Consider the following 27,886-nt stretch of genomic DNA (forward strand, 5'->3'; position numbering starts at 1 on the left):
GGCTGCGCACCGCCCCGCTACCGACACACGGCCCCGACAGGGTCCGCCGCCTCCGTGTAGGTCACGCAGGGCCCGATCGTGGTTACCTGCACCCTTTTGGAGCCCAGCCCGGCTGGCGCCGCCGTGACGGGGCTGCGGAGCGGTCCCGAAATCCCACCTCCGCAGTGTGCCTGTTGGCTCTGGCTAAGCCGCTGGCCTTGCAATTAAGAGATGGTGTCGCTGGCCCGCTTCCAGCATACAGCACGTCATGAAAGCGAAGCTGAACAAGTCCCGATCGAGCTTCTGCAGCCTGCTGGGAGAAATGAGGCTCCCACAGCAGCCCCAAGAACAGAAATGCGTTTGGGGGTTTTCCATCTAAATATCTGGAGAAGCCTGCTGCATCAGAGCGGGAGATTCACCAACACAGGACAAAAAAGGGGGCAGGAGTGTACTGGAACAAGAAGACTCTTCATACAGAATTTTGCGTGGTGAGTAGAGGGTGACAGGTGCAGGCTCACACTTTCACTACCTTTTCCTTCCATAAGGTGATGCAGGATGTTCACGTAAGCTTTTAGTGTCAGATCTCAGAGATGATTAGGTACACAAGACAGGTATGTTACAAATTACAGCATGGTAACTAGTAGGTCGTGGTTACAAGGTGAAGAAGAATGCAGCATTGTTACTAGAGACAAGTGGTTTGCAGATAGGAGCAGTCTAGCACTGACCTCAGAACTCCAGGTTTTTACACTCTGCCTTCAGATGAAGGCACAAGCTGATGAAGAAGCTTCTGTAGGCTGGCAGCCTTTCCACTGCAGTCTGAGCACCATTCCAATAACCACTGCAAATAAGTTTGAGCTTATGCAATTAGTGGCCATGGAGCTTTTGCCAGGTTGGTGCTGAGGGATGAAGAGATGACAAAAGGTACAAGATACTTTCTCTGATACTTCTCCAGTTTCTGACATATTTTCAGTCAAGGATTTGCTATACCTGCTCAGTCTCCCACTTGGATCTGCCCAAGCTTCCTGAATCCACAACACCTTTTGGCAAGTCCCACAGGTCTGTCACCTTGCCACTGAAAATGTGGACTTCAGCTGTTTAAACAGATACTTTGCCTTCACTTTCCTCAGGCTTAGGCCTAAAGAAAGTTCTTTCCATTCATTCCTTGCTGCTTCCAAACAAATGCTTTTGGAGACAGAGAAACATTGCTCTGTAGCAAGATGCATCAAGTCAGCAGATAACTGCTGATTTGATAAGCAGATTACTTAGCAGCTAAATTAACAACTAACGCAGAATTGGTATGCAAATGCCTGGTCATCTAATGGATTTTCCCAAGTGTACAGTGGTGTGGTGTTGGACTAGAGGGATGCCAGCTGAGATTCACTGTAACTTCTCCTCTAAAGGAACTGGCAACAGTTACTGAAAACTAGAAGCTAGAATTTTTAAAAACATTTAAATACCTGAATTACTTTTGCAAATCCTGCCTAAATTATAAACAAAAGGCCATTTGGTCATAAAGTGTCATTAGCAGGGGATAAAATCATCATGAGTGTGGAATGAGACAAATCCCAATCTTAAGACAAATTTTGACGCAATTCAATTAACATTTGGATCATTCACACTTAACCACAGATGAGTGAAGGGCAATGGGGAAAGGCATGAGCAGGAAGATGTATTAGCAGGACCTCATGGCATTAATTTGAAAAATTTGGCTATGAGGAAAAATCTAAGCTGGAGAATACTGGAATTGTCACGTTAGATGTGTGAACCTGGGGCTCAGAGACTGAAATGATGCTAGAAGCCTGGCCAAAAAAACAGAGGAGCAGAGGGTCAAGTGCAGGGACACAGGTTGGAACAGACGCCTGCAAGAAGTACGTCAGAAATTACTGAGGGGGCACAGAGGAGCTCAGGCCTGGAGCAGCAGCAGGAAACCTTGGGAACCGGGTAGAAATAGGCAGCAAAGGTTGTAGAAAGCACTGGGAACTCAATTGTGTGGAAGCTGGCTTTATTCTGACTGCAATGCCACAAAAAGACGCTCCACAGGCTGAAGGCACTGCTGTTCCCTAGCGGTGCTTTCCGGTGCGATTGAAGCGCCTGTACAAGTAGCGGATCCTCTTGTTGAGTTTGTGATAGTCGTCTGCGAACATCCGATCGCCCACCATGCGCTTCTTGCGGAGGCACCTCTGCAGCTCGTTCCCCCGCCAGCCTCGCAGCCAGGTGGGCCCCATGATGAGATTCTTCGGGTGGATCTGGAAGCCGCCTGACAACAGGAGAGCACAGACAGATGAAGCCAGGCCCTGGAGAAGGCTTTTCCCAGGGCGGCCGGCGCCCATCCTCCCCGCCCTGTCGCTGCTGGCAGAGGCGCCATCCCGCAGGTGAGTCCGGCCTCCCTCCCCTCCCGCCCGGCCCACAGCGCCGGGGAGGGAGCTGCGGGCGGGCTGCGTGCCTTACCCAGGATCCCCACGTTATCATACACCCCGAACAAGGCCCGCTTCTTCGTCCACCGATCTACCGGCTTGCGCTTGGGCGGCTCCTTGATGCGGATGGGCCGGGTGAGCCCTGCCAGGGGAGAGGACAGCGGCACGGGGAGGCCGGGCCGCGCGGGCGCCCAGCGCGCCCCGCCGCAGTCGCTAAAGCCCCGCTCGGCGCAGGGCAGGAGAGTGGCACGGCCCAGCAGGGCCCGGCCCGCCGCCCGCAGCAGCAGCGCTGCCGCCGCCGCCGCCATGGGGAAGCCCCCCGGTGCCCCGGGGACGGGACGGGACGGGAAGCGCGGCGGTGCTGCCGGGCCGCCCCTTCCGCCGCCGAGGGCAGAGGCGCGCGCGTGACGTCACGCTAACGGTCGGGAGGGCAGGGGAGCCGGCGATTGGGCGAGGGGCCGGCGCGCGGCGCGGCCGGCGGGCGCTGATAGGGCCGTGGCGGGAAGGGGCGGGGCGAGCGCGGTCTGCGCGCGCGGTTTCGAGCGCCCGGGGCCGTGCGGGGCTGTGGCGGCCATGGCGGCGGCCCCGGAGTTCCACCTGCCCCTCGCTGCCGCCGATCTGCTGCGGGATGGCGGCCCCGGGTGCTACGTGGTGCAGGAGGTGCTGGCCGCCCGCGACCTGCCGCCCGCACTCGCAGGTAAGGTCCCTACACTCCCTTTCCGGTCGGGCCCGGTCCTGCCTCCCGCTCACGGGCATCCCCCCGCCTCTCTCCGTGTTTTGCAGCTTTCCGGGCCGCCTCCCGTGCGCGGGGCGCGCTGGCCGTGCTGGAGCACTTCGACTGCGTGTACAGCGTGCTGCAGTGAGTACGGGGCGAGTATGGGGTAGGAATGGGCGGGAGGGCGGGCGAGCGGGCACTCGCCCCTCTGCCCATCCCTGCCAGGCGCTCTTCGCTCGCCGCCTTACGCCCTGTGCTTGTCCCGCAGCCACTTCCGAACCGTGGGCACGGCTGTCAAGGAGGACGCCCTGGAGCTGATGATGCACGGTGGGTACCCTCTGTTTCCGGACTAACAGAGAGCTTGCTTCCCTCGGCAGCTCAATGATGATATAAAGGCTAATGTGACTCGGCCAGCTGGGCTGCACCCTCAGCCCACTCCTGTCATACGGGTCTGTAATCTTGGTGGACGATGCTGAGTTGTGCATGTTCGCTGTAAGGGCAGACCGACAGAAAATCTTCTTGCCCCTGTCCCTGGAAAATGCATCTGTGGGATGTTTCAGCTCAGAGCGAGTGTTTCTCTGAGCTGACGGAGGGCTGTGGGGATAGGACAAGACAGTGTGCCCAAGGTCTGGGCTGCAGGGGGCAGCCCGTGTTACAGCTGGTGAGATGTGAGCACACATCTTTGGTAATCTGATGGCTGCTCTAAGCCTCCCAAAGACAGGATGGCTGAGGCACCTGGCTAGGAGTGCTCATGACTTTCTGCTTCTCCTCAGTGGTGTCCCATCATTCCAGTGAACTTCCCACTATCCTGAGTGACTCTGAGCTGAGCCATGCAGACCGGGCTGCTCACCTCAATGCTCTTAAGATGAACTGCTATTTGCTGACTGGCCTGATGGATGCCTTTGAAGTGGAAACCTGCAAGAACAGTTGCTTGGAGGCAGACCCTGGTAGGAAGGTAGGTGAAGAGACTGGGGGAAAGATTATAAAAGTCAGAATAAAATTTTAAGCTTGCTGAACTCTGTAGTATGTGTCAGATTTTATAGTTGGGTTTATATAAACATGATTCCAGCAAGAGAAGTGCCTAACGTGAAGCACTGGTGCTTCTGTGAAACTGCATGGAAAACAGTCAAGGGACAATCGTGTGCCTAGATATCAGAAGGAACTTGGATGCCCAGACCTTTCTATTTAATTCTTGAGTTTCTGGCTGGAACCTAGTGTGCCAGTGTTTTCTCAAGATTTCCTTTCTGTGATGGCAGTGGATGCAGGTATAATCCTTAAACCACACAAAGCACTAGTGCTGGCCTGAGCTGAGAGAGAAGAGCTGGGGGGAGAAAAGCCCCTGTGATCTCACACATCTCACTGTGTGTCTCTTAATGCTGTAGAATTTAACAGACTTCTTATAATTTGAAGGAAGCAGAGTAGTTAGTGATGGGGTTTTGTCTGTTGTGAAGCTGCTGATGTATCTTACTGTGTAACCTCCTTTCTAGAACAGGAAGAACCATGCCAAGACTTCTGGATCCTTGTGGGAAGAGGAGAGGGAGCCACTTTTACGGCTGCTTACACAGCTGCTGCAGCTGGATCTCCGTCAGCTTTGGGGTGGTCTAGTGGTGGAAGAAGAGTTTGTCAGGTATGAGTTGGAGAGGAGATATTGGTGGAATGAGTGACTGGTTCTGAGGAATAAAAATGTGGGGTGCAGATCATTGGGAAACTGAGGAAACAGCTCAAGGCAAAAGCAGTGTGGATAGGAACCACTCCTCACAAAAAATTCAGATGCTTGCTAATTTTTAGAGGACACTGGAGAATCTCTCAGACAGAAATGTGTGGTGTGCTGGAACGATGTTTGTGCAAGCTGTGATAGTGAGGTTTGCTGTCTGTCTTCTGTGGGTGTAGCTTGATGACGAGGAGCTGCTACCGTATCCTGGAGAACCCAAGTATCGGCCTTCAGAGGTACCGGCTCACACGGGAGGCTGTGACACACCTGCTTGCTGCAGCTCTGCTTCACTGTGACCGCATGTTCAGTGAGTTCCTGCTCTTCTGCCTTCTCCCTGAAGCCATTCCCAGTTACTTCTCCTGACCTCCTTCTTCCTTCTCACGTGTTAAAGGTGCCACTCTGAAGATCACACAGATGCTGCAGCACTTCGAACATGTAGCCCCAGTGTTTGCACAGGCTGTGAGCCTCTGGGCTAAAGAGTATGGTCTAAAAAGCCTGGTGGGTGAACTGCTAAGGTGAGAGAAATACTTGGAGGCTTGTCCTTTTATCTCTAGCAATTTGAGGCTATTCCTTGTTTCCCCATTCCTTGTTTCATCTTTCTGTACAGGGAAATTGGACAGATATGTCCCCAGGATTTGGCTCGTGAGGCTTCTGGAGTCAAGGGTTATGCTACTTTTATAAGTGAACTGGCTGAACAGATTCCAGCTCTGGTGCTCTCCAACATGAGTGTTCTCCTGCCTCACTTGGATGGGGAGGTATGTTTCTGCAAAGTCACCTGTCCAGAAAAGTCAAACGGTAGAGATGCTGCTATCCAGTTTTTCTGTCTGAAACAGAGCCTCTTTCACAGAGCTCAAGTATCCAAAACCCGCTCTATTGGAATAGATTCTGCCCTTACCTAAAAGATGCAAAGGGAACAGAAACCATGGCAACCTCCTGTCTGGTTGTCACTATCAGATGTCAGAGAACAAGAGACTGCCTACTTGTCTGAGGTCCCTACTGTTGTCCCTTGTTCTTCAGCATTTGATGAGCCTGTCATTGTGTTACCTTTTCTTTTTCTGCTGTAAGTGTTTCTCATGTCAGTTCTTTGCTTCTGTGTACCTACCTGGATAGCAGGATTTGGGTTGGAAGGGCCCTTAGGGACACCCTCCACTAGACCAGGTTGCTCACAGCCCCATCCAACCTGTCCTTAACAGTTCTAGCGATGGGGCATCCACAGCTTCTCTGGGCAACCTGTACCACTTCCTCACCACACTCTCAGTAAAGAATTTCTTCCTCATATGTAATCTAAACCTACCTTCACTTTGAGGCCATTCCCTCTTGCCCTGTGACTGAATGCCCTGGTAAAAAGTCCCTCTCCAGCTCTCTCACAGCCCCCTTTAGGTGCCTCCTCTGAGCCTTCTCTTCTGCAGGCTGAACAAGACCAACTCTCAGCCTGTCTTCATAGCAAAAGTTATTACTCTGTCTTGCACACACTGCTATATTCACCCAAACTTCATACAATATCCATACTGAAAAATTCACTTAGGGCTGGAGCCTGGGATGTGGAAGGCCCAAACTCTGGGCATGGTCTGTTCCTAGTTGACCAGCTCCTGTCTTGGCAGAGTTACATGATGCGAAACGCCATTCTGGCAGCCATGGCAGAAGTGCTGGTGCAGGTGCTGAATGGCGACCAGCTGGAGGAAGCAGCCCGTGGCACTCGGGACAAGTTCCTGAGCATGCTGCAGGCCCACGTGTGCGACGTCCATAGCTTCGTGCGCAGCCGCGTGCTGCAGCTCTTCACTCGCATCGTGCAGCACAAGGCAAGTCTGTGCTGGGCAACTGGTGCTCCTCACTTCTATCTTGTGTGTTCTGTGGGAATTTCTACCACCCTGCTTTTTGTTTGCAGAGACTCAAGTTTTAACAGAAAAGTGCTGTCCCTGTGTACTGTGGTGGCTGCAGTTTCTTCCAAGATACCAAAGATCCCAGGGGTGGGGGAACTGGAGGGTGGAAATTAGATGCTCCTCATTCTTACCAGGACAAACCAGAAGAATGAGCATAGCATACAGCCTCTTTTCACACACTGGTATGGGAGAACATCACAATTACCAGATATACTAGTACTCAACTCAGCAGGCTCCTAGATAACCTAAATCCTTGCTTTTGGTGGATGTTGGGCTAGAATATATCCAGAGATCTTTTGAGCCCTAGAGTCTTCTGTAAATCTATAATCTGTGCTCTTTAGTACATGAAGTTGTCTGCAGTAAACTTTTCCCAAGTCTCTGAGCCTTCTTGATAACTTTATCTGTGCTCTTGTTGTGTTCTAGGCCCTGCCTTTGACTCAGTTTCAGGCTGTGGTGTCGCTGGCTGTTGGGCGGCTCAAAGACAAATCTGTCTTAGTGGTTAAGAATGCAGTCCAGCTCCTGGCTGCGTTTTTGTCCAATAACCCCTTCTCCAGCAAGGTAATTCCAATTAATATGGTGGATGTGTTAGATGTCTCTCTGCAGGCTAAATATCTGCAGTGTGCTATAGCCAGGGCGGTAGCATTTATGTGTCTTGTGGGAGGAATGGTGTAGCCTTTGATTCTGCAGCTGGCAGCTTTCTGGTCTTCCCAGGTTCAGATTTTGAGTTCTTGGACTCATCCCTCTCTTGGTGAAATGCATAGCTATGTTGAAGGCCAGGAGAGGTGTGATTGAGGTAAAAACCTGCAGCAATTTTGAGTCCACTGTGAGGTTTCTCTCCTTAGGATCAAAACTAGTATTTTAGAATATTTTTTGTGGATGTGCAGCTCTTTGTGTTTAGCTGCATCTTCTCCTGACTTTCTGAGCCTTATACAGGGAACTTAGAGCAGTTCTCATTCTAGGATCGGGGCCAGAGTCTACTCTTCCACTTTCCCAAAATAGGGTTATCTATGGGAATTGACAACTAAAGCAGAGAGTGGAAGAGAGAGGAGAATTCTGGCATTTCAGGGAAAGGAGGATAGCTAACATATTTCTTCTTCTCTTCCTGACATCTTCAGTTAAGCTGGACTGCCTTGGATGAGCCACTAAAGAAAGAAGTACAGAAACTGAAAGAAATGAGGGATCGTAGCAGACCCAGAGCAGGTAATTTCCTTTCTTCTTCTCTCCACTTTCTAGGATAGTCCTAGAAATTACTTTTCCTCATATTAATGTACTTTTCCTCATATTAAATTTGCTTCCAGGTTGTGACAGCTTTTTTCTCAGACCTTATCTGTGTGAGATGGTGAGGCCAGATCACTGGTATTAAACTCACAACAGTTTTCTTTATGGTATTGTTATAAAAACATCACATTAATATCCATGTCTAAATCAACAGTCCTTATAGCTATATATCCTATTTTCTGCATAAGAACTGAAAATGTCTATGAACATATGAAACCTCCCAGGTTTCTCTTTTCTACCCCTCAGGGACTGCTTGAGTCATGATTTTGATCAGATGTTATTTAAACTTGATTTGTGGGCAGCACCAAAGTCCAAGGCTAAACAAATGATCGTTCTCTTACCTGTCTTTTTTTCCTACCTTTAGTGGTTTATTTGTTTTAGTCAGAGTTCTTATCTTATTCTCACTGCAGTCTGGGTGGGATCAGCAATGGGAACAGTGCTTGCCTGGGAGGTGGTAGAGGAAGTTCCTAAGTTCCAGATGAGTTTTTCCTTCCCATTAAAGGTGTCACCTGAGTCTGTGTTCTTCAATCCCTCTGGTTTTTAAGTAGCTCCAGTGATCGCCCCAGAGGAAGAGTGGGAAGCGATGCTGCCAGAAGTCAGGGCTGCCACACAGCAGCTTTTTCAACCGCTGCAGGAAGGAGAAGATGAAGTGCTGGAAGTTGAAGAAACAGTGGAGAGGACAGTGGAGCAAATCACTGGGCTGTTGAAGAAGCTGAATTACAAGTAAGAAGGCTCTGCAGTTTGACCGTGTTTATCCCAAGGGGTGACTTCCAATAACATTACTCTGTAGGAAGAGATTGGCGTGGGCATCCAGTAGAAGATGCTGATAGGAGCTGCTCTCCCAGGTGCTCAGGGCAAAGTTGGATGGTTTCCCTTGTGTTCTGCTCTGATGTGTTGCTGATACTCTCTTGGGCATTGTCATTGTCCAGGAGCGCAGCCCGCCTTACGCAGAAGGCCCTGTGTCGCTTCCAGGGAAAGGAACCTTTCCTGGGCCCTGGGGAGGAAAACGAGGAGGCAACAATCCTGGGTGTTCTGAAGAGACTTTACACAGGTAACTGTATCACTCTCTGTTCCCCAAGTCCAAGATAATGCCAGAGCCAGACTAAAACCCTCTGGAATTCTCTGTCCCTCCTTCTGATCTATGAGGCTCAGTCTGTGTGTACCTGACGACTCCCAGAGCTGCAGCACCTCTGCACAGTTTGTTCATGGTTTGTCCAAGTACCTTGGCATTTAGCTGGATCATATTGATCTTGATTTTTGGTTGGAACAGTTCCATGGTCCCAACAGAAGTGCATTTCTGGTGTGTTCACTCACATATCTGAGGGGAGTGGAGCCAGTGTTGCCACTCACACCCTTCTGCCCTGTCTGAATTCGTCAGGAGTTCTGCTTCCTGAACAGGTGGTGGCACATAATGCAGCCTTGACCAAGTATCTGGTTCAAACAGAGTCTTGGTCATCTGGGGCCTGAGCCTCTGGGTGTATTTTTAAGACTTCACACACTTTGTTTGGTGTTTGTTTTAGCATAAGATTACTTGGCCAATCACATTGAGCATATTTCTGTTGGAAGTCTATTGTCTAAAACTCTTAACTTAGTGAACTCTCCACATATGAACAAACTGCTGTGGAGTAGTAGTGTTTGCTTTCTCTTGGTTCCATTTTAGGGCCCTTATCCGTCTTTGGGGAATTATCAAGTTCAGATTAACCCCATCAGCATTTTAATGGTGTTTTCCCCAACTGGACCATGCCTTTCCATACCCTTTTACTACAGCTAACGGTTCTCTGGAGCATCACACTGTAGTGCTGGAACTTGTTCCACAGCACGCTGAGATTTTGTAGCTAGGTCTGATGCAGAATTTGGATTTTTGTGTCCTGGCTCTTGGAAGCTGTCACTATGAGATGGGGAGAGGAGGGTTAAAATGCCCTGAACTGTGCCTGTTTATTTTGTATCTTCAGTACTGCTCACAAACAAGTATGCTGTGTAGGTTCATGCCCAGGTGAGAACAGTGAGGATCCTCCACATGACAACAGCAGTGACAAGATTGAAGAAGTTGTACAAGAAGAGCAGCCTCAAACAGAGCTGGTCAAACAGGAGATGTTGGTGCACTACCTGCAAGATGCTTACAACTTCTCAGTGAAAATGACAGAAGCTCTGAACCTGATCAGCAAGATGATGTACGAAAATTCTGTCTCAGGTATGTGAAATAACCTCTTTTCCCCATTCAGCATTCTAGCTCTTTCCTTGCTGGACAGGAAATGGAGTGGTAGAGCTCCAGGAGAAGGAGAAAAGATTGAAGGAGCTGCTCTTCATTAGGCAGATGTCATAGACATTTCCAGGGTATTGGAAAAGTGAGCACTTTATAAATGAGTGTCATGAAGGGGTTGAATAGGGCACGAACAGGCTTTTTAAGAATCCATTTTTTTTAAATACTAAGATTGAAAGAGATTTTTTAAATATGTTTAAAAGTTGTTTTAAAAAACAAATAAAATATATTTGGACGTTATGTAATTAAAAAAAAAACAGTCAGGTGACCAAAGTGAGTTCACTTGTGGAAGCCACCCTGCCTCCTGTGGGGAGGGATGCATGTTCATCATCTCAGCTGAGGTTCTCCCAGAGTAAGCCTGGCCAGTGAAGCTGGGTTTGGTTATGTGCTCAGTGCCCTGACACAGCTTCAGCTGTTTTGCTGGCCACAAGAGGGGAACTAAACAGCTGGTCTCATCTAACTCACCTTTCTTCAGACTTTATTCTCTGGTTAAACATGAGCCTGATCAACAGGTGCTATGGCCTGGTCCTCCTCAGTGCTGTAGAGAAAAGTGGTGATCAGAAGGCCTTTGAGTTAATTCAGCTGTTCATATTTAATATTAGAACTACTGTAATCACTTAGACTTTTTTGCAGTGTTTATCAGAAATTGGCATTTCCAAGGGATGAGGGGCACAAGTCCTGCTCCCATCCTCTCCAGTGCATCCCCTTGCACACATCTGGGGTGTGGATGGTGTGGGCACTGCAGTGCCCCAGACTTTATGCAAACACTTCTGAGGCTTCATCTCTACTGAGGGCTCGTGTTACTTGTGATAAGCACATGGGCTTCCCCAGCATGGTTTGGTATTGTTAGCTATTTGCACACAAAAAAATGAACTCCTGGGTTCAGTGTCTTTACCAATCCTTTGAAGTTCAAGGCCAAGAAATTGCCCTACCTGGTACTTCAACACCTGGGGTTTGATTGTGGGGATGCCTTTTAATGAATGCACAATTTTTAATAACTTTTCATTTCTGTGTTGTCTTGTGCTATAGTATAAGGAAGGCAAATTTAGTGTCTGAATAGCAGAAGTGCTTTGAGACATTGTCTCCATTTGGAGAGAGTATGCTGCTGGGTTAGGAAGAGACTGGTGTGTGCTCAGATTGACCCTTTCTTAATTAAAGATTTAATATTTGAAGTTCTAATTTTTTTTTCTGTTGCAAATTTATGTATTCTGGTGTGACTGGGGACAGGGAAAGCATAGCAGCTCGCCTGATAGATATTCTTAATTCTAGTTTGTAAGGGCTTGTACTGGTAAAAGCTCTTACTTAACCAGAGGTCAGACTCTATGAACTGTCTGTTGCAGCACAACTCCTCTGATCACTGCTGTGGATGCCTTGTGATGTGCTCTAACTTAATGGGGTTTTATTTTTTTGTCTTGTGAGAAGACTGAGCAGTCTATTTCAGGAGTAGTCAAGCTGGAACCAAACACAGTACTCCTTACCCCATTTGTACATCAAATAGCTCAGTTCCTCTGGTATTAGCATTGTACTGGGGCTTATATTCAGCTGTCTGCTGTGACTATGAGATCTTTTTTCCCAAAGCTACTGTTTCCCAGAAGAGAATTTTGTTCTTCCTCAAAGATAGTCTCTGTGCTCTTTCCCTAACCATATCACATTGGATTTAGCTGTGATATTGTTAATGTGTGTCTCTTTTCTGGGACATCTACATCTCTGTACTAGTGATCCCATTCTGACTCAAGCCCTCTGCAGACAGTAGCAGTGATTCCTAGATGCTTGTAAAGCTTGCTGTGAGACTAGTACTCCTATGAATTTGTTTTAATGGCCTCTTTAATGGGAACTGGGGAAGAACTGCACTATCACAACTGTTCTCTCTGCAGTGGTGCAGGAAGCCATTGAGTTCTTCGTGACAGTCTCACAGTTTGGCGTGCCCCAGGCACTGCTTGGAGTCCGCAGGATGCTGCCCCTCATATGGTCAAAGGAGACTGGAATTAAGGAGGCTGTGCTCAGTGCCTACAGACAGCTCTATCTGAGCCCCAGCGAGGATTCCAAGAGGTATGGATCTCCCTAATCAATTGGTTTTTTCTTTTCCCTCCCCCCCCATTCCCTTTCTGCTGTTGGGAATGGGGTATGGACAGGAGGAGAACTGAGAGTTGGCATGCTTCATGCTGAGCTGAAATGTGAGGTTATTATCTGAGTATCCCAGTCTTCCTGCAGGAGCTACTGCTGAGCTTCTGTTCTTGGTTTGTCATAGAGCTCACGTGTCGGAAATTCATGCAGCAAAACTCTGTGAGATCTTGCAAAGCAGATGCTAAAAATTACTTGAAGTTAAACTGTTGTCAGGCACTAATATTTATTCTCATAAATTTCACTTTTGTACAAAGCCTTGCCTAAATATTCTGGGTAGAGTCCCTATCTGATAGGGAACAAGAAGAGTTAATTATGAATTCTTCTCTTGCCAGAAGGGCTCTTGATTGGCAAAAATGAATTTCAGCCCGTTATGATATGGAGACATCCCATGTCCAGGAGTCTTATATACTTTGTGGGCAAAGTTGTTGGCCAATGTTGGTTGTTTGAGTTTCTTATAACTGTAGTTGTTCATCCTTCTGGGATAATAAGAGAAACAGTGTGGTCTAAAGTTGAAACTGTATTTCTGTTACCAAACCTCAGGGTTTTTAGCTGACAAGTCATACATGCTGTGGCCTTGGTCACTTGTAGGCATTCATCTTTTGATGCACACAACACATTCCCCATTTCTTTATCCTTCACACTATACAAGATTTGTTCTTATTTGGATGCTTTCACATGTATTTCTGTTTGTACTTCAGTCAGACCCATCTTAAATCTTTTTCTAACAATTTCTACATTCCTTAGATGTTAAGATGGGAGGATGTTAAAGGGTCTTTGTTGCTTATCCTTCTTGAGGATTTGGTGGTGGGAGCTGGCTACCATTTGCAAGCTTGCTTCTCCCATACTAGAGAAGAGCTGTGTCTCCTCTCTGCTGTGGCACTTGCCCTTTTTTAGTGCTTACACACTTGTAAATCCTGTTGGATACTCGTGCAATAAGTGTGATCCCTGGTGAGATGCACCATAAGTCACCCTCATTTGTGCCATCAGGCAAATAAAGAGCACCTGCTGCTTTTTATTTCTTCCTGATAATATTGCCTGGAAACAGCACTCCTGCAGTTGGTGCTCTGTCCTCATTTGTTCATAGAGAGATTTTCAGTTTCTAGGGAATTGTACTTTGACTTGTTGTTGCAAAGAAACTAGGAAGTGGCTGCTTAGTGCCTCTGATTGGATCTTTAAGCACCAGAAGAAGCACCAGTGCATGAGGCAATGGACTTACAAGCCCACATCACGGACATTGGCACTTGAGTTGGATGACTTTGAGAACTCAAGCTTGTTGTGGGAGTTTTCCTGATCCTGTGGATCATCTCTGTTCTCCATCAGATGTTTTCAGCCTTTTCAATAGAGCAGTAATTGTGACAGTTGCTTTTTCTTTACGTTTTAATATTTTATTGCTCTTTTTCCCCTTTTGAAGGGCCAAGGCACAGGCCCTGGTGCACTCTCTGTCTCTCATCATGGTGGATGCATCACTGGGAATGCTGCAGTGCTTAGAGGAGATAGTGAGTATTTGCCTAGCCTGGGTTTGGGTTGTGCATCTGTTTTATTCAAACAGTAGTCAATGCAGATTACATCTTTACTTTGAAGTTCATTCTCCTTTGCCTCTCTCTAATTTTTTAATTGCATCCCTTTTGCAGATCTCAGAGTTTGTGCAAAAGGATGAAATCAAGCCTGCTGTGACCCAGCTGCTTTGGGAGCGGTTCACGGAAAAGTCTCCGTGTTCGGCGCTGGAGTGCCGCGCTGCCGTGATGCTGCTGGGGATGATGGCACGGTGAGCCTGGGGCCAGGTCAAAGCCTCTCAGTGGAAGGGTGTTCAGGGAGTCGATTTTATTGAAGAACTGTGGGTGCTGCATCAGCTGACTCATTGGCTCTAGCTTCAAAAATAGTAACCCTATCGTGGGGTAATGAAGCCTGGAACTAAACATAGTTTTGCTGGATCCCACCAACAGGGCCTCTGAATGATTATGATGAGATTATTTTCCTTGTGTGAATACCCATCCCTTCCCAGAGTTTACAGTGTCACAACTCTGCAGCTTTATCTGTGTTTGGATAAGAACAGCGAGAAGCTGCTGAGTAGAGATGTCTGGAGCCTTTAGCATGAAGAAAAATGAATCTGTTTCACTTTCTGGGGGCAAAAAAATGTATCTGCACTAAAAGGTTTTCACTTCCTCAGTTTCCCCTTTGGCATTCTCCTTACTTGCACTTCTTGCTGTCCTTACTTCAGTCCTTCATTAGTCAGAAACAGGCCTGCATAATGATGATCCTAAAGTTCTTTCACAGGCAGAAATGGGCACGGGTGGGTATGGATTTGGGATTGGCTTTTTTTGGATAAATGCTGGTTTGGTTTGTTTTGTTTCCTACAGTAGAGGAAGGAATGGTATATGTCACAAGTCCTGAGCTTCTCTACTCTTTCCTACTTTCCAGCATTTTTGTTTTTCTTACCCCTCTAAATTTTGGTCCTTTCTGATGGGAAAAAAGAGTCAAGAATCTTCTTTCTTTACAAAGAGGCTGTTGATCACTATGGAGAAACTCATCTCCTGGTGGAGAGTGGATTACACTGGCTTCTGTGGAATACTGCTTGCTGCTCCTCTAGCTGTATCTTTAGTCATTTGGATGGGTTTTATTTTTTCCCCTCTTATTCAAACCACTCCTTTCCACAAGGCACAAGCAGTATTTCTCTTGGTTATCCATAGTTCCATAAACTTTCAGCAGCACCTCATGTGATATCCCCATCCCTTCCATTCCACAGAGGAAAGCCAGAGATCATAGGTACCAACCTGGACATCTTGGTGACAGTGGGGCTGTCTGAGAAGGCATGTGAAGACTACAGGCTGCCTCAAGAAGTATGCAATGTTATTTCCAAGCTTGCCAGTAACCCTAAGGTAAGACTATGGGTTTGTTCTTTAGGTCCGTCCAGAAACAAAGAAAGGGGGGAAATTGTTTGCATGGAAGAAAAGAGAGAGGTAATTAAATTTTTACAGATTTTGAAATTAAGTAGGTTGAGACCATTCAGCAGCACTGTCTGGAAAGCTTAGCACACACCAGTGAACATGTAATAAAAGAATTTTCATTAGGCAACAGGCTGGATTCAATTAGTAAAGAGTTCAGTGCACAAGAAAATATGTTTTCCTTTCAATTCTCTTCTTCAGACTCCCAATTCTAAACTGATTTGTGTTTTCTCAACCATGAAGCCCTTTCCTCTACTGATGTTTTCTGGTGGTTTGATTCTTTTACCCTCCCTATTAATTGATATTCAGGAGTTGTCAGCTGTACAGCAGAATATAAAACATGAAAGGCTTTCAAACCTGTCCATGTTGTACTTAGAACAACACGATGGTTGATGAGTTCTTTCCCTGGGAAACAATTTATACTTCTTTTTTTAATACACTTGGAAAAAAAATCTGTTTTTTTGACTCAGTCATTTGGAGCATTTTAGTTCAGGAGTTCTATCACAAAAGGAGTCCTCCTTTACAGAGCAGCATCATTCTGTGACAGCCCCTTCCACTGGGGATGTTGCTGCATGAACTTCATGAGTTAATGTGTATCATAACATTCTTAAATATTCTAAAGATGGCTGTAATTCAATTTGTGGTTGACTTAAGTCTGCGGTTAAGCTTGTATGTGAAGAGGGACTAACTGAAAATATTTGGCTGACTGACTGGCAGTAGCTCTTGTTCCCCACCCATCCTCCCAACCAGAAATCAGGAGGTGAAAATCAGGTGACTCAGGAGTTCTTATTTCAAGCTACTGAAAGCTGGTAAATCCTCAAGCCAGTTCTGTTTTGTTCAAGTATATATTCATCAGGCAGACACAGGTGTGCTGGGACACCTCAGGTATTGTCATACTTGGTTTAGTATTTCTCTAGTTATCTTATTCCCAACCTAAAAGGTGGTGTGACTGATACAGAATATATGCAACAACCTTAGTGTGAGGTGATCTTGATCCAGACCTATCCTGGGTTATTTCCACTGATGATATTTTGCTTTTAAACAAACCCATGTGGTTCTGGAGTACCCCAAGGCGAGCTGACTTACTGTTGTTGACTCTAAGATGCTCCAGATATTTCCCTCTTTATTCATTGCAGAGAGTGAGTAAATAATATCAGATTTTAAATGAATCCTTTTGACATTTCAAAGAGTTATTTTGATTTAAGGTGAGAAGTGTCTGGGTTGTTTAAGGTGAGAAGTGTCTGGGTTGGCCTGGGATCATCATTTGGTCAAGCTTTAAATCCTCCCAGTGTAGTTACCCTGGTGTCACAAGTGACAGTAATGTCCCTGCTGCATGTTTAGCAGCAGAGCAGTACTGGATGTCCCTGGCATGGCTTTGATGAACATTGTGCACACAGGAAGGCTGAGTACTGGGAAGGGCATGGGGGGGATCTCGTGTAACTCACCTGTTGTCTCTGCAGCCAGCACTGGGGAAGAACAGTGCCCCTTTTCGACTGCCCCAGAACCACATGCTCTTTGCTTGCCTGAGTGAGACTGTGAGTAAAGGTGAGCCCAGGTCAGCAGGAGGTTTGGAGGGGATGGGGTTGGGCTGTGAGACCACCTGTGTTATCATTGTGATGTGTGGGTACATTGCTCCCTCTTCTCATCAGGCTTTGCCCAGCCAAGCAGTCACTGGATCCCCTTCATGGAGGCAGCTGTAACACTCATCTACCAGCTGGCAGAAGGGCCAGAGGAGATCTGTGCTGACATCCTGCATGTGTGCAGTCAGCAAGCCCTGGAGAAGCTGCAGGAGGCTGATGAGCAGAAAGCTGGTGAGGAAAAAAGCTGATGAAGGAAATCTGTACCTGTGGTTTCCAGTGCTGCTTTGGGCAGCCTTGAGTAACTGCAGGAGAGTAGAGCTGAGGGGCTGGTGGAAGTGTTGGCATGGGAGGGTGTAAGTGCTATGAAGGAGTCTGTGGAGCGTGGAGATGGATTATATGGTGAGACTTGGCACTAACTGACAGGGAAGAGGTCTAGATCAACACTGAACTGGGGCCATTTTTCTCCTTTAGATGCAGGGGATTCTCCACACAGAGTCTCTGATGGTTCTGGGAGTCTCTCCACATTCCTGCTGCTGCACCTGATGGCCCTTGTGGGACAGGTGGCACTGCAGCAGGTAGCGTACTTGGAAGTGTCAGTGAGTGCAGAGCTACGCAGGCGCCGCCTCCTCAAAGAGGAGAAGACCAAGAAACAATCTGACACCAGCACAAAGAAGCAGAGACACCAGGTGAGAGCCAAGGGGTTTTTGGGCAGCTCTTCTGGTGTCCCAGCTACAGCAAATTTTTAGAGAATGCAATCCTGAGGCTGCATGAGATACAGGACAATGTGTGCTTCAGGAATAGAAACAGACTGGTATTGGTCAGGATTGACAGGGAGAGCTGAGGTCCTTGAATGACCCTATTCAGTTAACTCCCATGCTGGTCTTGAGTTTTGAAGAGGCAGAGGGGAGGGAGTGAAGGGTGATGTCCTGGCCATGCTTATCCTCCTGCTTCAGGAAAACATTCCTCTTTCACTCATCATCTTCTTTCTTACCAGTGCAATCTTTTGCAACTGATGCAGTAGTGGTGAAGAAACATCCATTTGTGCCCTGGAATTCTAGAAAAAGGCTTCCTAGAGCCTGAGTCCAGGAGATTGGAGAGTCCTATCCTCTGTTAGATAGTAATGATGAAGGTTTAACAGTAGTCTTTCTAATGTGATTTAGATGCTACAAATGCCCTGTTTGGTTAGGTCTATCTTGGAACATTTTCCAGAGTGTAATGAGGCTAACTTTCCTGAGTAAGAATAGAGAAAAACACTGTGTCCATCTAGGTATCCAGTCACTATTAGATGCTTATACTGCTAAGTCTACAGAGAACTTTGTAGTTCATTTTCTCATCCACCTGCTTATCAGTGTCACTACCATTTTCCACACAGGAGGAGGTTAGTATGAGATTTTCAAAAAAGTAGCAGTTGGATGGATACAGATTTGGTCCCCATTGCAATGTCTCCTTTCTTCCCTTGTATTGCTTTTTATTTGCTATAAGGTTTCCCATAATCTTGCTCACAAAACCAGCAATTCAAAGGCTGCTTTGAGCTTCTTGTTTTTAGTATTTGAATGTCCCTTAAGTTATGCAGGACTCACTCACTGATGCTGGATGTCTCCTAGGTCTGTTTTATCTTAGTAGTGTCAGTAGTTTAAGCTTTCTTTACATTCTGGTCTCCTCATTGCAAGAGATACAAGGTGCTCCTCGAGCAGGTCCAGTGGAGGGCAATAAAGATGATTAAGGGACTGGAGTATCTCTTAGAAGGAAAGGCCTCTTGTAAGCCTCAAGACTGAGAGGGGACCACATCAATGTCTGTAACTATTTGAAGCGGGGGTGCCAAGAGGATGGAGCCAGACTCTTCTTGGTGGTGCCAAGCACTAGGACATGAGGCAGTGGGCAGAAATTGATGCACAGGAAGTTCCACCTGATTATGAGGATGAAATTCTTTACTGTGGGGTTGACCAAGCACTAGAACAGAGGTTGCCCAGAGAGGTTGTGGAGTCTCCCTCACTTGAGATACTCAAGAACTATCTGAACACAATCCTGTGCAATGTATTCTAGGAAGACCCTCCTGGAGCAGATGATCCACTATGGTCCCTTCCAACCTATGTGATTCTGTGATTGGTGTTCCGTAGCACGTGGACTGGCAAATCCCAGACTACCCTTCACAGCTTCATGCAGTTCTTGGGGGAAAGTGGGTTATTACACTCTGTGTCAGTCTGTTCTCTACTTTAGTTGTGCAGCTGGTAACATGCACGTACCTGTGAAGAAAGAGGTTATTGTTGCCTGACATCTTTCTTACAGTCTCCTCTCTGCACAGAGCACAGGGAACGAGACCACTATGGAGGAGGAGCTAGGCCTTGTGGGAGCCACAGCTGATGACACCGAGGCCGAGCTCATCCACAGTATTTGTGAGACAGAACTTCTGGATGGTGAGTGTGGCTGCCACTGAGCAACACTGGCTGTCTGCCTGTGTGAAAGAGCAGGTACAGCAGGCAACAGGTCCTTAGGAGGAAGGCTGTTTCCTCTGGAAGGAAGCGCTGTCATTTTCCATGGTGTCACTTTCCACGTAGGCTGTCTGTTTCTTGGCTCTGCCTTTCTGGAGGTGGTTGTTCAGTGGTGAAAGTGAGTCAACCAGTTACTGTAGTTTGCAGCAGCTCTGAGATAAATGGAGTAATTGTTCCTAATGCAGGATGCACAGTGCTCTCATGCTCGCTGTCTTTATCCCCACTTTCTAGGGAAGCACCTGCTCTCTGCCTTTGTTCCACTGGTGCTGAAGATCTGCAACAACCCTGGACCCCACAGTGACTCGGCGCTGTCAGCTGCTGCAGCCCTCACTCTTGGCAAACTCTGCATGATCAGGTACTGCTGAGCCATGCCAGAGTTCTTTCCCCAGCCTTCCTAGTACTAAAGCCCAAGCAAATGTTGCAATTCCTTTCCCTAGGAAAGAACAAACACAGTGTTCATAGATCACTTTTTTTAACTGTTTTTAACCTCTGCTCTCTGAGAGATGGAATTTTGCTATTTATCCCTTTTTTCCTGTACCCTGTTTTGTTAGCTCTGAGTTCTGTGACTCCCACTTGCGTCTGCTGTTCACCATGATGGAGAAGTCCCCCCTGCCTGATGTGAGATCCAACCTCATAATTGCAGCAGGAGATCTAGCCATCCGCTTCCCCAACCTGGTGGAGCCTTGGACATCACATCTCTATGCCAGGTAATGCTACACTCTTTGCCATGTGATGAACACCCTGTAGAAGGGTGACACTGGGCCTCCAGAAGGTGAGAATGACCCAAGAAAGCAAATTTGAAGATGCTGGTGCAGGAAGACCAGAGCTTTGGGCTGTCACAAGCACCAATAACTCAGACACTCCCATGGTGCTTTCTGCAGTAACTCTTTGCTCCTGTCAGGTTGCGGGACCCCTGCCCCAGTGTGAGGCAGACGGCTGGGCTGGTGATGACTCTGCTCATCCTCAAAGACATGGTCAAGGTGAAGGGCCAAGTGAGTGAGATGGCAACTCTGCTCGTAGACCCAGAGGAGGCAATTGTGGCAGTGGCTCGGAACTTCTTTGGTGAACTGGCCAGCAAGGTAAGTGGATGCTCAGGGACCTTATTTCACAAGAGCAGGGAAGGGCTGTTGGAGGCTGAGTCAATTACCTGAGCCCTGGAGAAGGTGTGTTAATGGTGTAGAGCCATTGGTCTGTCTCTCTGTGGACTAAATGAGGGTAGTTAAAAGAAATTTTGCAATACAAGTTTTGTTTCATCCTTGCTTGATGTTGCTGAATTTGACCTCATCCATTCACACTGGAAGGCAGGCTCCAAACCACTGCCTTTTCCCTTTGCTTGCTTGTGTATGCCCAGCACAGGGTTAGGAGCAATTTTCTGTAGCTCACCTGTAGGCCTTACAGCAGAGTTCCCTGATCTTATGGCTCAGGCAGTGCACCTTCTCTGAAACCTTTCTGAGTTGTTTTTGGCTGTGGGACACTGAGATACTTAAATTGTAGCAGTTTCTGCCCAGGCAGGTGAGAACAGGAGTAGTGTTACCCCCACTGTTCATTCCATGTGCAGCCTTGTGTGGGCCCTTCAGAGTTTGAGATTTACTGCCTGAGAGGCTGCAGTGACACTGGAGCTTTTCTGTCCTGGTTTGCTTTGTTAAAGCAGAGCTGGCTACCTGACTGCACTGACTTCCTACCTCTGCAAGGTGCATGGCTATGCTATGTATAAAGCTGTGTAGAAGCAGTGGGAAAGAGAATATGGATTGGACCTTTTCAGGCAAGAAAATGGGAAGCAGTTCCATGAACTAAAGAGCTGTTTCCTTCAACAGGAAGCTTTTTTTGTTGGGTTGTGGCAAGGTTGGGAGGCAAAGAAACTGCATCCAAGTCTGCCAAAGAGCAGAGCTGGGGTGCAGTGTTTAGCTTGTTGGTTGGCTGGGCTTTTCCTCCCCAGCCAAATAGTCCTGGATAGGTTTGGCTGGCTGTGTAAGCTTGTTTCAAAAAGCTGATGCTTTCAGTCAGTAGATTTGGGGTGGAGAAAAAGGAGGTCATTTTAAGTGGGCAGCTTATTTGGCTTGACTCAAATTATCCTTTCTAATTCTGTATCTCATGTAGAAACTTGTGTTCTGCACAGGGTAATGCTGTCTATAACCTGCTTCCAGACATCATCAGTCATCTCTCGGATCCTAACAGCGGCATAGAGGAGGAATCCTTCCACACTATTATGAGGTATTCTGAGGTTAAATAAATCCCTTATTGCCAGGACTATGTTTATGCAAAGGGGGTGCCATATCAAGGGAAGAAAAACTACATTGACGTGTACAAAATCCTTTTTCAGTTGTTCTCTTTGATCTGACTTTTTCAGTCTGTACTGGAAATGGAGTCATGCTGAGGGGAATTGATTTTAAAGCCACACTGTTGGGAGTGAGGAGAGACTCTACAAAGAGTAACCACCAACTCAAAATCACTTTCCCTCTAGAAAAGGAAAATAGTTGGTTTTACGCATGGGAACGTGGATATGAAACATTAGGAAAACAGAACAGGTTTTAAAGCTGCTGCCTTTGTCTTTTTGGTGGCTACTGGAGTTTTGTAAGCAGTTTTAGTAAAGCTGTAGTTACAGTAACAGGTTTGGGTCTGGGTTGGCTTTCTGGTGGTTTGTTTTGTGGGGGGTTTTTAGTTTGGGTTTTTTTTTTTTCTTGTTTGGTTTCAGTTTTTTTCAAGAAAGCCTGACTCTGGAGTATAGAGATCTTGGAATATTTCAATCTGAGGTTACAGGTTGCTCATAGACAGCATTAATAATATCTTTATTGGTAAAGTACAGACATTTTCCTCTCATTTCTGAAACTTGCCCACATGAGGGTTTTTCTGAGTCATTTGAATCCCTATGGATTATAGAGGGGGGTGTTAGACAAAAGTATTGCTGTTGCTGAAGAGAAGAGCAATAAAATCTCCTGTGATTTTTCAAGTAGTCTTCCTGTCTATGAGAATCCAGTGCATTTAGGAATGGGGAGGGAGGGATGAGGGATGAAGAGGGATGGGATTTTGGATAGGTAGGAATTGCAAGACACAGAAAAGGTCTATTAGTGAGGGTGTAATTGAAACTAAAATTAATTTATGGTGGCAAAAGTAGATGGATATCTTTGCTTCAGCTTTAATTAAGGAGGGTAATGTGAAATACTGGGAATTATAGCTTGTCGTTCCTGACAGCACACATAGAAGTTAATGCCTGAAGTGAAACAAACCATCACAGGTAGACAAGAGGCAGCATGTAAAAAAAAATCCAAATAATTGTGGATTTTTCAATACTGTTTTTAATTAATATCAAACTGAAGGTATTACCACAGACATAGAGCATAATTGTAGCAATTGCATTAAAGTGTGATTGGTGGGGTTAAAACAGGTGTAAGGTGAACTTTTTACTTCCAACAACATTTGTGGAGAGAACTGGAGGTGTCTAACAAATAAGAGAAGAGGGAGTATTGATTGAACAATGTAGATAGGTATCAAATTAGCATCAGGATAATTAATTTTAAAGACCTGATCATCAGTTAACACACCACATATCCTTTATAGAGGAAAAGAAGGGAATTAGTAGTTAAAGATTAATTGATGCTGGAAAAAATGCAAAGGGAGGACTCTTGAGAATGTTGTCTCTGTATCTTAGAAAAGCAGCTTGGTATGGTCGTTGTAGACACAACAAAGACTGAAGTAGGAAGTGCTTTAGAACAACTCTATCAAGGCCAGTGGCAACCTGACTGAGTTAAAGTAAACAGAAATGTTGGTACAAGAAATGGGGAGAGCAGCAGGACCTTCTTAATAAATAGAAGTTATTCAGTGATTTCCAAGAGGACATAGTGCAAAATGCACCAGTACTTAACTGTGCTAAAGTCCAGGTGTCTCTATCCCTCAAGAAGCTAACGGATTAAGTTAGCATTTAAGTTCTGCTAGACTTTGTTCCCCTTTTAGTGCAAAGTGGTGCTCACTTTTGCATTGATCCAAAATGCAACAACACACTTTCAGCAAATTAATAGTGAAAAAGCACAAGCGTGGTTTTGAGGAGGGAAAATGCTGCATGCCACAGTGCTCCCCTCAAGTGTTGCTTGTCAGACAAACTGGTCTGTCAGTGCAACTTGTGAGGTGAGGAGATTGTCTGGAGGCGCTGCATGCTCTTAAAACCGGGTGGAAAGAGCAGATAAGAAGTCAGCACTGCTGCCTTTTCATCACCCCTCCTCCCTGAAATGGAGATTCCTCTGTGGGCTCTAATCTTTTGTTCTTTTTTCCCCTTGCAGACATCTGTTCTCATATATTACAAAAGACAAACAAACAGAGAGCTTGGTGGAGAAACTTTGTCAGAGATTCCGGACTGCCAGGTGGGTTGTAATCTTAATTTTCCTGACAAGTGTTTCTGCTTCTCAGGATTTTTCAGAAGATATGAGCCTGTATGCTGTGGTTGTAAAAGGTTCCCATTATATTCTTCATGTGACAAATGCAACATAACTTGGTTTAGGTCTCCCTTTTTTTTTAACTACCTTCTCCTAAAAATACATGAATACTTATAAATTAAGGTTTTTGCTTTTATTATGCAGTGATTGACCCACTCTTCCTTCCTTTTTTAAGGAAAAAGTTTTGTGACAGTCTAGATATTCTTTATAGCTGAGCAAGGAGACATTCCACATGTGGATTTTACATACTTTTGTGGTCCTTCTCCACAGGCTATTCCCTTGCAGCTCAGCTAGGAAATCAGTGTGTTCAGCTGAGAAGTTGGGATCTTTCCAGCAGTCCTGTCTGGGATGATCTCAGCTATCAAGCTGATACAGGCCTATCCTTGTTCTGTGTGCATGGGCTGCTCAGTACCAAGTCTACATCTGGGACTCTGTTCTGGGTTTTTTATTATTATTATTTTACCTAAGGGCTTGTGCCACCATACACTTTGGCTTTTGCTCTGCTCCATCTCCAAGATGTGCATACCTTGCTTGTACATTGCTGATTACAGAGTATAGAGTGCAATGCTGTAAATCTGGGATATCATTTTGCTTTCTGGATTTTAAGGCTTTTTTGCTGCTTTTCTCCTGCTCCCCAAGCTGTAACTTCACTGACCAGGCATACACTTTTTGTTTCTTTCCAAGAAGAATAATAATAGAAATTTATCTCCTTCCATTCCAGTGAGATATCTTAATTTTAACTTCCACTGGCTTTGGTGTACCCTGCTTCCCTCCATTCCTGTGGTTTTCCTTCTCCATTGTTGTGGCTTTGCCCTTGAGATTTAAGCTGTCTGCTTATCTTGGCCATTTGTGCACAGTGCCTGGGCATGTGACCTGCTCAGCTGCCTCAGGGAGTTGCATATTTCCCAAAATATTTGGATTTTGTTTCCTGAGAAAGAGTGGAGAGTGGTCCCTCTCTCCAGCTCCCAGGAACACTGGTGAGCTCTTCACACCACATTTGTAAATACCTGTCTGTGTGTGTGTTGTCTCACCTTTAGTAGAATGCCCTGATATTTCTGTGCCACGAAGGTGATCAGCTTGGTGCACACTAGTGGTACTGCTAGAGCAAGACTCTCACTCCAGGCTAAAACAGGAGCTTATCAGAGCAGATTTGCAGCCACCATCACCCTCCTCAGCATTTCTGGAGTTCTAAACATAGGAACTTGCCAAGTGTCATTCAGACTACAGGTGGAATACCTGGATGCTGCAGCTTTGTTCTCCATCTGTCTGGGTTTGAGCAGAGCATCCTGAGACAGCTTGTGCTGGACAGACTTGAGGCCCTCACTTAATGTATATTAAAAACAGGGGCTTTGGCTTTGCTTTTTCCCTTTCCATTCCATCACAGTGATCTACACTAGGGATGTTAGTTTGTGCTTTTGTTTTTCTTTCCCTTTGGTTTTATTACAGTAACTTTCGCTGGAATTTGAATGTAGTCATTCTCTGATGCAGCATTTGTTATTTGCTGACTTTATAACTTAATGACTTTGACCTTCTTTATGTAACTAACCAGGAAAGGGAGAGAGAACATCAAATACAGCTTCTGCTTGAGATCATCTCAAAGATGCAAAAATGAACAGCCGGGGGGGTTTGTTATGTGGTTGAAATAAAGCCCTTCAAGAGGAGTCCTGACCTCACTGAGTCTTTTCCTCCTGGTCAGCAGTAACTTCTGACATTTTTTTCAAACAAGTGACTGTGCTCTTTAGCAGTGGAGCCTTCATGTTTTTCCAACAGGCACTAAGTTAGTGTCATGGAATACAGTGGTGGTTATCTGTGGTATGGCACAGCACTGTGTCACTGACGTAACAGAACAACCTGAATCTCATGTTGTCCAGGGCACAGAAGCACCTTCAGGAAATGCTGGTAGTTCTGGATGGGATGTGCTCATCCTCACACACCCCTTCTTGTAGGAGCTAACGGTGATCTTTGTCTTTGCCAGGACTGAGCGTCAGTATCGGGATCTGTCCCACTGCCTTGCTCTGCTTCCAGTCTCGGAGCGGGGCCTTCACAAGCTGCAGGACAACTATGACTGCTTTGCAGACAAGCTCCAAGATCCAACTGTCTACAATTGTTTCCAAACTGTGCTGGCTCGATTCCGCAGAGCAGGCGTCAAACCTGAGGCTAAAGTAAGGCTGTGGGACAAGGGTCCAGGCCAGAAAACAATTGCTTTTTACACGCAGGGACTGGAAGCCCTGCAGTTTTTCATTTTAAACAGACTTTTCCTCACGCCTAACAATTTATCAATTTATTCCTTTAACTTGATGGCATTTCTGCTATGGATGTAATACTTCTCTCACCTTCTCTTTTTTTTTTCCCCTGCACTGCTGTTTTACATCTCCATCAGGCTCTAGCTGAAGAGCTGGAGCAGAAGCTGTCTGCCTCCCATAAGCGAGGACTGGATTCCACAGAGACATGCCAGGATGGTAGTCAGACTCCAAAGCCAGCACCAGCCAAGCGGAAACCAATAGGAAGTATGTTCCTTTTTGTGACATTCCAGCCTTCCCCTGATCCTGCAGTCCAGCAGAAACACCTAAGCACTTCTCCTCCCCCTTACAGACAGAAGTTTGCTGCCTTTCTCTATTTTTTTCCCTTTTTCTTGACAGGTTCACGGCGCCAGCCCCTAAGCCCAGCCAACTCAGATAATGATTTTGTCACGCCCCCATCCCGCATCCTCCAAAATCATAAGCGTGCCCAGAAGCGCCCTCCACGCAAAAAAACCGTCATTACCTTCTCCAGCGACGAGGAGAACAACTCTGAGGATGGTAAGGCACTGCACACCTGTGCTCTGAGGGGGGAAGGACTACAGACTCTGCCCAACAGGGATGTCCCTTTGGTCATGGCCTTCAGACCACTGTGGAGGTTGCTTGTAGATTTCTCTGCTCAAGGCAGAGCGCTCATTATTGACATGTTTTACTCTCTTTAGAGCTATTGGCAGAATTAAGAGAGGAAGAAACCCCCACCAAAACAACTCCCATCACCAGATCTTCAGCCCGACGGCGGCGCTGAAGGAACCATCTGCCACTGCCTTTAACTAAAAATAAAACTCCCTTTATGCAACCGTCGCCTTCTCTTGTCTCAACTACCCCAGAATACAACAGTGCTTCAAAGGAGGACAAAATGGAAGTTAACACCAGCATAAAGCAATTCCAGCCCTTTCTTCTGATATCTCCACAAAGAAAGGCAGTGATGATGAACATGGCACTTGGACTGATTTTGCCCTGACTTTGCAGATGAGAATAAGCTCCTCTTATTAACTTTTTTTTTTTAATCTTTGGAAGAAAGTCTAAGAAGAGCCAAACTACCCACAGAGTACAAAGTGCTCATTCCTTTCTTATGTTGTATGTACTTTATTCTACACTATTCAGCTTTTATCACAGCACCAATGCAGTGGTGTTGGGTTTAGGCCCTTTTATATTTCATGCTTTTTGAAGCTCTTATCCTGTAAATCCAAGCCAAGGGTTTTGAGGTGAAGGCACCTGCATGTTTTTCTTGTGCATATTGCATCAAAGAAGTGTTCAGGGAGTGGGGTGAGGAGAAAGAGAGAGAAAGGCTACCTTAGACTAGAGCACTTGAATAAACAATAGGTAAAGTCCATAGGAAAAAATACATCTTTAAAAACTAAAAAACAAAACCAACCCAACACTAAAACTTTAGAAGTAACTTGTAATAATGCTTATTTGATAAGTTACTAAGAATACTGATACCCTTGATTGTCTTACTGCTTTCTGGAATGTATTTGCTGCAAATCCAATTATGTTTCAAGTAAAATTGGCACTTGGGTTTTCTCATTTTGCAAATGCCACATCAGTTTTCAACTCAGTCCTGGCAGTCCTTAAACTGCCCTGTGAACATGAAGTGCCCTAAATTAGATTCTGTGTTAATCACATAAATAACCTTTAACCTTCTGTCTAGAGGCAAGTTGGCATTTGTCCCAGAGCTGTTACTACAGAATTATTTCCTCTTACCTTATCAGCTGCCTGGAAAGCAGACTAGTCACTAGCTGGGCAGGAATGGGAAGGGTGCTCCTCCTCTCCCCTGGTTCCTGCAGATCTGT

The 27,886-nt window shown here is 46.2% G+C and overlaps 2 protein-coding genes and 1 non-coding gene across 5 annotated transcripts; 2 read left to right on the forward strand and 1 right to left on the reverse strand.

Annotated features, from left to right (window-relative positions):
• Positions 1–1,964: 1,964 nt before the first annotated feature.
• On the reverse strand, positions 1,965–2,788 carry MRPL51 (mitochondrial ribosomal protein L51). The gene is made up of 2 exons (XM_064723193.1): positions 2,428–2,788; positions 1,965–2,236 (listed from the first exon to the last, which is right to left on the reverse strand). Exons 1-2 carry the CDS (start codon positions 2,699–2,701, stop codon positions 2,040–2,042), a joined length of 471 nt encoding a protein of 156 aa, XP_064579263.1. The 5' UTR covers positions 2,702–2,788; the 3' UTR covers positions 1,965–2,039.
• On the forward strand, positions 2,232–27,620 carry NCAPD2 (non-SMC condensin I complex subunit D2). Of its 3 annotated transcripts, none has more exons than XM_064723181.1 (31): positions 2,232–2,351; positions 3,177–3,252; positions 3,377–3,435; positions 3,882–4,063; positions 4,596–4,735; positions 4,999–5,126; positions 5,211–5,334; positions 5,427–5,574; positions 6,421–6,618; positions 7,123–7,257; positions 7,815–7,899; positions 8,523–8,700; positions 8,907–9,028; positions 9,959–10,168; positions 12,112–12,286; positions 13,773–13,857; positions 13,993–14,126; positions 15,105–15,237; positions 16,764–16,848; positions 16,953–17,114; positions 17,355–17,569; positions 19,186–19,297; positions 19,604–19,727; positions 19,924–20,079; positions 20,274–20,451; positions 21,489–21,583; positions 23,644–23,724; positions 25,772–25,958; positions 26,177–26,303; positions 26,436–26,594; positions 26,756–27,620. In XM_064723181.1, exons 1-31 carry the CDS (start codon positions 2,261–2,263, stop codon positions 26,836–26,838), a joined length of 4,167 nt encoding a protein of 1,388 aa, XP_064579251.1. In that variant the 5' UTR covers positions 2,232–2,260; the 3' UTR covers positions 26,839–27,620. The 3 variants fall into 3 exon arrangements, with proteins under 3 accessions (XP_064579251.1, XP_064579233.1, XP_064579242.1); XM_064723163.1 differs by lacking the exon at positions 2,232–2,351 and adding an exon at positions 2,826–3,090; XM_064723172.1 differs by lacking the exon at positions 2,232–2,351 and adding an exon at positions 2,826–3,090 and having other exon boundaries at positions 8,526–8,700.
• Positions 3,485–3,807, forward strand: LOC135455974 (small nucleolar RNA U85). The gene has a single exon (XR_010442440.1). It is a non-coding gene; the product is annotated as a small nucleolar RNA U85 (small nucleolar RNA).
• Positions 27,621–27,886: the final 266 nt, after the last annotated feature.

The sequence above is a fragment of the Zonotrichia leucophrys genome, chromosome 1, assembly GCF_028769735.1.
Source record: "Zonotrichia leucophrys gambelii isolate GWCS_2022_RI chromosome 1, RI_Zleu_2.0, whole genome shotgun sequence".
NCBI lineage: Eukaryota > Metazoa > Chordata > Aves > Passeriformes > Passerellidae > Zonotrichia > Zonotrichia leucophrys.